The 10,139-nt window shown below is 35.3% G+C and overlaps 1 protein-coding gene and 1 pseudogene across 1 annotated transcript; both read left to right on the top strand.

The window, feature by feature from the left end:
* The first annotated feature begins 1,205 nt into the window (after positions 1-1,205).
* Positions 1,206-9,203, top strand: LOC110881417 (DEAD-box ATP-dependent RNA helicase 57). Its single transcript, XM_022129686.2, has 12 exons — positions 1,206-1,361; positions 2,839-2,950; positions 3,061-3,176; positions 3,295-3,386; positions 3,471-3,567; positions 3,697-3,777; positions 3,862-4,094; positions 5,673-5,867; positions 5,943-6,033; positions 7,836-7,958; positions 8,040-8,190; positions 8,762-9,203. The coding sequence occupies exons 1-12, from the start codon at positions 1,281-1,283 to the stop codon at positions 8,941-8,943; spliced, it is 1,554 nt and encodes a 517-aa protein (XP_021985378.1). The 5' UTR covers positions 1,206-1,280; the 3' UTR covers positions 8,944-9,203.
* A 226-nt stretch (positions 9,204-9,429) lies between these two features.
* Positions 9,430-10,071, top strand: LOC110933002 (annotated as a pseudogene).
* The last annotated feature ends 68 nt before the right edge of the window (positions 10,072-10,139 follow it).

The following is a 10,139-nucleotide window of genomic DNA, read 5'->3' as shown; positions in this document are numbered from 1 at the left end:
ACGAGCTCATCAAATCTTGTAGCAACGCAACAATACAAGTAATTGCACCGTTTATCGGGTATAGGTACCGGTCTCAAATTTACCAAATCGATGTATTTTTGGTACCGGTTCTGCACATGTATTCACCGGTTTTTACCCTCAAATACCGGTGTCATACCAGTACCGACCGGTACCGAACCGTACCATAGTAGGTATATTCGGTACCGGTACCCACTTTTGGGGATTTCGGTAATGGTATTGTCGGTACCGGTTGGTAATGAGCTCATCAAATCTTGTAGCAACGCAGCAATGCAAGTAATTGCACCGTTTCGATTACTTTTCATACACACAGTAAGTAAACTGTATTTCGTTTGAATGAGGTTTTATATACACAACAACTTAGTTTGCTTTTTTTTTTTTGTCTTTTTCTGTAATGAATGAACTGTAGTATGTAAAATTAACTTGGATATTTAGAATATTGATAAGCAAATCGTATCAAATCCTGTAAACGAACCGGTATCGTATTGGTACCAAATTTACTATACCAAATCATTTTCGATACCAATTTGGTACCCACCTTTTGGCGTTTTCAGAATCATTACTTTCGGTTCGACACCGATCTAGCACCATACCTGTATTTATTGATTTTTACCCATACCGTATTGTACGGAGCATTTTCGGTGCCGGTACCTAATTTCGATGCTTTTCCGGATCGTTACTTTCGCTGACGTTACCAGTACCGAGCTCATCCATATTTTAACGTGTTAGCACCGTAATAACTGAATTGAACACAATCGAATTTCCAACGTGTAGGACGTGTGGGTCCTATTATTATATATTAGGTTATTTAAAATCGTTTTTTTATGACGGAGTGACTATCCTTACCATATCATTTTATTTATGTTTTGATATTCGGTATCTGTTTACCGTTGCTGACACGCCTTTTGTAGTCATTGGGTCCTGCCGCAACGCGCGGGCAGAAAATAACTAGTTAAGAATTAAGAATTTCGTGAAAACGCCAAAACGGTAAAGGATGATTCGGGTAAATAATAATTTTAAAGTTTCAAGGATGAAAACGAAAAGTATAATTTTATAAAAAATAATTTTAAAGTTTTAACAAGAGAACAACGATAGTCAATAGTCTAGTTCTTGAGGGATATATACTGCTAATGACAAATAGTTCAGGGTCATATAAGCAATATAATATAGTCTAGTTTATCAAACAGAGGTTTACACTTCGCCTCTAAACCCTAGTTTCGTGGCGGTTAGAAGAAATTGTTGATCGTATCAGGTTACAAACGATGGATAGAGATCCTTCGTTCTTATTCTCAGGAATCACATTCAACCGGAAGAAATTCTCCGCTGATTTTGCTCGATTCAAGGTAAATTATACCTAAATTACCAGACCTATTACTGTATAATCAATTTTTGAAGAACATATTGAAGTTGTTCGGTTGAATTCAAGTTTTTATTTGTTTATTTGGTTGAATTGATTATGGCGGTTAACTGCTTATGATTTAATTGCTGCGTGAATTGAATATTATTAGGGAGTTTGTGTCAGGTTTTAGATGTGAAAGTTTTGCTTTTGAGAAATGTAGTAGCATGCTATGTAGTTAATTTCCCGATACATCACCCTGCCGAGATATCAATGCAAAATGTTGGTACCAATAATATTGGCGGTATTGGCCGATATTGGACCGATATATCACCGATTTTCCTGATATTAGTACATTTCTTCTTAGTTCTACCATTCGTCTTTCTTCTTATTGTTGCTATTAGTGTTTTAAGTTTTAATTGTTAGTGTTTAAAGTCTTAGTGAGTTCCTACTTGCTACAATTGTTAGTGTTTTGCAAGTTGCAAAAGGTTTATTTGTTAACACTAGAAGAGTATACTGGATTGTTAGTGTTAAATTGCTATATATATAAATTTAGCATGGTATTAAAATTACCGATATCCGACATTTTACCGCATTAACTACTTAGGTAGCATGTATGTAGGGGGTGTAAAAAGCTCTTTGTAACCGGCTGAGCTGACTAAACCGAAGCAAGTCGGCCGGTTTGAAACTTTGAACCGGCTGTGTGAACTCTAAAAGCCCTGTTTAATGTTTATTATTTATTTATTTATTTTACTTGTAAATATGTGGTTATGTGTATGTATCTTAATTATTGATCATCTTTATCAAACAATACCTATATTTTAAAAGGAGATGTTCTTGATTTAGTGTTCACATTGGGGTAGGTTGCAAACGAACCGAACGAACACGAACAAGACCTTGTTCGTGCTCGTTTGTTAAGAAATATATGTGTTCATGGACACTTACCGAACGAGATTTTATGTTCGTGTTCGTTTGTTAAGGAAATGAACTTGTTCGTGTTCGTTTGTGTTTGTTAATTTTAGACAACAAACGTTGATGAACAGAAATAAGCACGAACTATTGTTTATGAACACAAATGGAAACAAACGAACACAAACACACGTTCATGAACAGAATATATAGTACACTGAGACTTACTAAATACTTATTTGTAGAATTTTGAAGTATTAAAATAAAAACTAAAAACACTAATGAACTATCGAACACAAACAAACAAGTTACCGAACGTTCACGAACATAAATGAACGAACGCGCCCTCTGTTCATGTTCATTCATTTAACTAAACGAATGAAATTTCTTGTTCGTCTTCAGTTGTTTAATAAACGAACGAACACAAATGAACTTTTCACGGAACGGTTCACGAACTGTTCGCCGAATGCTTGGTTTGTTTGCAGCCCAAGGTATTGTATTAGTATCGTGGAATTGGGATAGCAGTATGAAACTATGTACGTGTTAGATTGGTGTAAAGTTTTGTTCATGCTCAGGAATTAAAGAAAAGTGATGATTCTGAAGAGACATTGGTTGAAAACAAAAGGCCGGAGGTGGAGGCAGTAGAAAAGCCTGTTAAAAAGAAGAAGAGAAAGGCAGCTGTTTCAGGTAATTCTGGAATACTGTTTAGTTATATGAGAAGTTTAGTTAAGGGCATCTAAAGATGGTTTTTTAGCTTTTACTAAAGATTCTATTTTGATTACTTTCATTGGTTTTAGACCCTGTAGAAGGATTTAACGTTTTCAAGAAATCAAAGGCGGAACCGGTTCTTGAAGAGGATGAAGAAACTGAAAAAACAACTCAAGGGAAGAAAGAACTATATAGACAAATGGAGGTTCTCACTTCTTCTCTTTATATATAGACACATACACACTTCAAGCTATATTTTAGAATGCGAGAATATTCTATAAAAGCGGCATAGTAAGTTATTTTATCGACTCTTTTGAGTGCAGAGGGATGCAATTTTTCGTAAAAAGCATAACATACATACATCTGGAAGTAATATCCCATCACCTCTTCAAGATTTTTCTGAGTTGAAATCAAGGTACTTTTATATGTGTTTTTACCGTTTGTAGCAATTTAAGTACTTCTATGATATTTATTACAAATGTTTTTTTTTTGTTCACAGATATGAATGTAGACCGTATATATTGCGTAATTTAGCAGAACTTGGAATCAAAGAGCCAACACCGATTCAAATGCAGGCTATTCCGATACTCTTATCTGTATGATCTTTATCCTAAACTATCCTTTTCTGTTTCGGCCTCCTTAACTTTGGAATCTCGTATTACTTGAAGTTCAATGAATTAAATAAACTTTACAACTATTCTAAATCCTTTTGTCTGTTGCAATAGGGAAGGGAATGTTTTGCATGTGCTCCAACTGGTTCCGGAAAAACATTGGCTTTTGTTTGTCCTATGCTTATGAAACTAAAGGTACGTATCACGTATCACAATTACGATTGATTATAAAATGCTTGAACACTTTAATTATCTCACATCTTTTTTGGTTATCATCAGCGTGCTTCAAAGGATGGTGTTCGTGCCGTAATTATTTGCCCTACACGAGAACTAGCTTCCCAGACATATAGAGAATGCAAAAAACTGGCAAAAGGAAAGAAATTTTATATAAAGTTGATGACTAAACAGCTTGTTAACACTGCTGAGTTTTCAAAAGTTCCTTGTGATATTCTCATATCTACACCACTTCGTTTAAAATTTGCAATCACCAAGAGGAAGCTTGATCTAAGCAGGTAAATTAGTTTATATTTTATAAGAATATCACTTGAATGAGAATCATGTGTGTGTGTGGTATGGGGGAATGAGAATGAGACTGATAGACGCTGAAGGTGCTTGTTTTAAGGGAATGAGTTTTGAGAAAACTCATTAAATAAGGTCCCATGAGCAGTGGCGGATCTTGCCCGTTGAACGTGCCAGGGCCGAAAGACATGGGCACTAAAAAAAGCCCGGGCGAGACCGGGCCAAACATAGTATATATAAAAAATTTCGATCGAAATGCGGAAAATTATCACTACGGCCGAAAAACTTGCCCGGGCCGTGGCCCTGCCAGGGCTCTTCTAAGATCCGCCCATGCCCATGAGTATTCGGTTTGAATTGGGTCGGTGGCAAAAATCCTTACCATGATTCTCATTCAAGTCAATAACTCAATAACATATCTCAATATCACATCATCACATATTCACCCATAACTAGTATTCAAATAATTTCTAATACACATTCTGCTAAACAATAAAAAAACTATACGAGACTAAAATACAAAAAACCATCGTTATGAGAATTTTAAAAACACATAATATAATTACGATTGTCTTTACAAATTAAAAAACTACCTATAGTTTTTCTTACAAGTTTGATAATTAGTGTAAACAACTAGTCGGACTACCCCACGCTACGCGTACGGGAATTCAGTTAGTGTCGATTTGGATTGTTATGAACTAACACTCCATGTAGCAACCGGAAGACAAAACCCATAAGGATATACATAGATTGAAAGCAATAAAAAGAATACTGGAACTGGTACATATTATGAGTTTATGACTTGGTTAAATTTTTATTTTATTTTAAATCTTCAATTCACAAACAAATATATTTTCATTTTGTAGTCCAAATACTACAATTATAATTACTAGAATCCTTAAGATCTTTATATCAAGGAATTTTATTTAAATTAATATTAAGTAGTTTAAACTAATATTAATTTTTATTGTCAATAGCCAGTTGCTATGGTCGCTATAGCAAATTGCATAGCGTATAGGTCGAAGGTCGCTACAGGGTATGTAGCCATAAATAGCGGGATTTCAATTTTTTAAATATAAGTAGCGATTAAATATAACTATAAAATAGCTGGACTTTAGTTTTTTATTAAGTATACATGTAAAATAGCGTATATAGAAGGTATACTGATATAATATACGTATAATTTTTTAAAAATCTTTCTAGTGTATTGCTATTTATAAAATTGCCCCTTCTATTTATCGCTATTCGCCATGAACAACAATGGGGGAGCGATTGCAAAATTTTTTAAGGTGCTCTCGGGTTTTTAATGCTTATATAACACTAAACATTTTTTTTTCAAGGTGTGTGCCCGCCACGGCACCCCTCGCTATACGCTAGGTCTGCCTTTGCCAACCATTATCTTAATATTAAATCCTATATTAGGTCATGAAATTTTTGCTATAATGTAAGAAATTCATTTTCGGACAATAACTTCTATTGCTTTAAAAATAGTAATCATTTGCTTTGGGTATGAGAATTTTAAAAACCGTTGAAAATATGAATTTGTCCAACATATTGAATTTTTTTTTGTGCAGGGTTGAATATCTTGTTTTGGACGAATCTGATAAGCTTTTCGAGCTCGGTTTACTAAAACAAGTTGACGCAGTTGTAAAAGCATGTTCAAATCCTTCAATTATCCGTTCACTATTTAGTGCTACTTTACCTGATACAGTTGAAGAACTTGCGCGTACTATAATGCATGATGCTGTTCGTGTCATCATTGGCAGGAAGTAAGTAATACACGAAAATTTGTTTTCCTTTTTTTTATTTTTTGTTTGGCTGATGCTTATATCGAATTTAAATAGGAATTCTGCTTCGGAGTCAATAAAACAAAAGTTAGTATTTGTTGGTAGTGAAGAAGGAAAGCTTATTGCTCTTCGTCAAACTTTCCAAGAGGTACCGCCTAACATGTATAATCTATCTAATTTTGTTTTTCGTTTGCTTTATTAAGTGGACCTGTTATAAACTATAATGTGTCTATTATTAAGCTTGACATTTTGTAAAAGACAAGGAACAGCTAGTGTCTAGTGGACACTTATCACGTAGGGGTGCAAACGAGCCGAGCCCGAGCTCGACCAGGCTCAAGCTTGATTTAGTTATGGGAACTTGAGCTCGGCTCGTTGGTAGTTTCTGGAGCTCGGCTCAGGCTTGACTCGCTTAATATATTAAATAAAAATACATAAATAATAGACTGGTTTAGACTCACGAGCTGCCGCGCTCGATAATTGAAGCCCGGGCTCAGGCTTGTTTACTAAACAAGCTTATTTTTAGGTTTGGGCTCGGCTCGTAAACAAGTTTAAATAAGCTCGGCCCGGCTTGTTTACTAGACAACTTTAAATAAGGGGTAAATATTCTTCAATATAAATAAAAACTAATATTACACTAAAGCTCGATAACGCTCGACGAGCCTGACGAGCTTCACATGCCAGGCCCGAGCACGGGCTCGATAAATAAACGAGCTTTATTTTAGACTCAAGCTCGGCTCGGCTCGTTTGGAGATTTTTCGTGAGCTGATCTCGAGCGGCTCGTTTGCAACTTTGCACCCGTACATCTGTGATGGATAAATAACCTAAACTAAATCTGTGTAAAAGAAGAAATAAAGGGTATAAAGAATATCACAAGCTCTGGAATATAAAATTTAATGTACCTTCATCCTCGTGACGTCTCTGGAATCTAAGTGATTGTTTATTTGTTACCAACTTATCGTACAGTTCTCATCACCCTTCTAAAAAGTATAATCCAAGTCAACATTTTTTCGTCATTTTTTCTTAGAATATGTACCAGTTACGTTTATTGTTGAAATATGAACCTAATATTAGTTAAGATCTTGGTTAGTAGTTTTAATGTTCAATGCTTCTTTTGCAAAGTTATGATCATGATTAGTAGTTGCCAAAGCTGTTGATTTATGTTGGTCGTGAGTCATGTCCTTGAAGTGTAGAATACATTATAGTTGACTAACTCACTAAACAAACTGTTGACTTTATAATGAGCCTAATATATCAAAGGAATAATGGATTTTAATAATCCAAATTATTAGCCGTTGGCCAGCAACGGTCCCAACTTTAAAAATAACCAGTGGTGGTTCCACATTTTCACATATTGTAAACATATGGACTTTTACTAAAGAACCTTAATTTCTTTTTGTTCTTTCATCTTTTTTGGTTTAGTAAAGGTCCATTGGTTTACAATATATGAAAAGGTAGGACCACCACTTGTTATTTTTTAAGTTGGGATCGTTGGCGGTCAACGACCAATAGTTAGGATTATTAAAATCCATTATTACTATATCAAATTACATAAGCTGTTATCAACTACAGAATCATGTGTGCGTCTGTACTAAAGCTAAATCTAAACATGTAACAAAGTCATAGTTGTCAATAGCTGTAGCTATGGTCGCTACAGCGAATAGTGTAGCATATAGGTTAAAGGTCGCCACAGGGTATGTAGCTATAAATAGCGGGATTTCAGTTTTTTTTTAATATAAAAAGCGATTAAATATAGCTATAAAATAGCTGGATTTTAGGTCTTTGTTAAATATACATGTAAAATAGCGTATGTACGAGGGTATTTTGATATATAATATACATATAAAAGTTTAATTTCCTGTTCACTTGTTCAGAAAACGTAGTTAGGTCCACTTATGATTTGTTTCTACATTCTAGTTTTCTTACATACGTATTATCATTCTTTATGAGCAGAGTTTGAATCCACCCGTGCTGGTTTTTGTCCAAAACAAAGAAAGGGCAAAGAATCTTTACGAGGAGTTGAAGTTTAGTGACATTAGAGTTGATGTAATACATTCTGATCTACCTCAATTACAGGTAAATCTTGATTTTCTTCTGCATTGCTTGATATTTACTTTCAGATTTCAACGCATGATGGTTTTTTATTAATAATTTCAGCGAGAGAATGCTATTGATAACTTTAGAGCTGGTAAAACATGGGTTTTAATTGCGACTGACGTGATTGCTCGTGGAATGGATTTCAAAGGGGTGAATTGCGTTATCAACTACGATTTTCCCGATTCATCTTCAGCGTACATTCACAGGATCGGTATGTAATTTAACCTTTATTTATTCTGTACTTAACCCTAGGGGGTTCTAAATGGGTCGTGTTCGCGGGTTAGCGGCTTCAACCCGACCCGAACTTGAAAATTTTAGACAAACCCGAACACGACCCTTTCAACCTGATTTTTTTTTAAATTTTTTTCCTGCAAATTAGTATATTAAATCTAAAATTTACTAAAAAAACACACAAATGTATATAGTATAATTACATTAAATTTATAAAATTTTATGACAATAACTCCTTTTAAGCTTTAATTATGGCATAAAATACACACAATATTTAATGTATGGAATAAAACATATTATAAAAAAATATAATATAATATAAACGGGTTAAACGGGTCAACCCGCCAAACCGGTCGGGTTGACCCGAACCTGACCCGATTAGCTAAACAGGTTCACAGGGTTCAACCTGAAACTGACCCAAACCTGTTTAGACTAAACCCAAATCCGCGAATCTCGTGTTAGGTTTGTGTTGGGTTCTCGGGTCGTGTCAGAAATTCACACCCCTACTTAACCCGTCCATTCGGTTAATCGTTTTTTGTTACTGTATTTAGGTCGGTCTGGGAGAGCAGGTAGGAGTGGGGAGGCGGTTACGTTTTACACAGAAGCCGATGTTCGGTACTTGAAAAACATAGCAAATGTAATGAAAGCTTCTGGTTGTGAAGTCCCTGAATGGATGTTATCATTGCCAAAACTTAAGTGGAGGAAACATAGGCCAAAAAGAGAGTTTAAGTAAGGCACAGGATGAATAAGTATACAGCTTATTTTATGAAAACTCAGTTTTGGTTGTGGTACCCGTTTGGATTATTTTTAGTATTTTTGAGCTCAACTACACAACTCTTGTAACCTAAGTTTATTTTGTTTGGTATCAAATACGGTATGTTATCTGGTCGAAAACCTTACATTTGTAATCTGTCCAAAAAACATCAAGAGAACAAGTGTAACCAAAACTTTTTAGTTGCGGTTTATTCGATCCAACTACTGTATTAGTGACAATTCACATGGGGTTTTAACTATTGGAAAACAATCATGTTGGATAACTCTATATATTAGTAAATTTGGCCGATAACTGATTTTTTTGTCATTCCATCTCTGACTTGGTTGAATCTTTATAACTATCGATATCAGTAAACTACGTAAAATACTCTTGACTGCTCACCTTTGTCGCTAATGAGCCGAGCTGTTTGTTAAGAAAAGGTTCACGTCAACAATTTGTTGAGCTATGGGTAAAGAATAGGTTCACATAAACATTTTGGTGAGTGGTCATGTTGACTCTGGAAAGTCAACAACCACCGGTTACTTGATCTACAAGCTCGGTGGCATTGATAAACGAGTCATCGAGCGGTTTGAAAAGGAAGCTGCTGAGATGAACAAGCGGTTTTTCATGTACGCGTGGGTTTTGGACAAATTGAAAGCCGATCGTGAACGTTGTATCACAATTGACATTGCACTGTGTAAGTTTGAGACTAACAAGTATTGTTGCGCTGTCATTGACACACCTGGGCATAGGGATCTTAAACATGGTTACGTTGCATCAAACTCTACAGACGACCCTGCAAAGGGTGCATCCAGCTTCACTTCACAGGTCATTATCATGAACCGCCCGGGTCAAATTGGCAACAGGTATGCACCAGTGCTCAATTGTCACACCTCTCACATTGTGGTTAAGTTTTCCGAGATTTTGACCAAGATTGACCGGAGGTCTGGCAAGGAGCTTGAGAAGGAACCCAAATCGTTATCCATTTGGCTCGTATTTGTGATCTATATGCTATTGATTTGGATCAAAGGTTTGGGCTTAAGTGTAAATGAGATTGGATTAGCATTAGATGGAACATGTTTATCTTTTCAAACGGGTCGTGTTTAGATTGACTTGGCATGTTTACATGATGAGTTGTTTACTAGCGTATTTTTTTTTATAAATTTGTTAAATAA

Source organism: Helianthus annuus, chromosome 1 (genome assembly GCF_002127325.2).
Source record: "Helianthus annuus cultivar XRQ/B chromosome 1, HanXRQr2.0-SUNRISE, whole genome shotgun sequence".
Taxonomy (NCBI): Eukaryota; Viridiplantae; Streptophyta; class Magnoliopsida; order Asterales; family Asteraceae; genus Helianthus; species Helianthus annuus.
The sequence above is the reverse complement of the archived record's forward strand: the minus strand, read 5'-3'. Positions and strand labels throughout refer to the sequence as shown.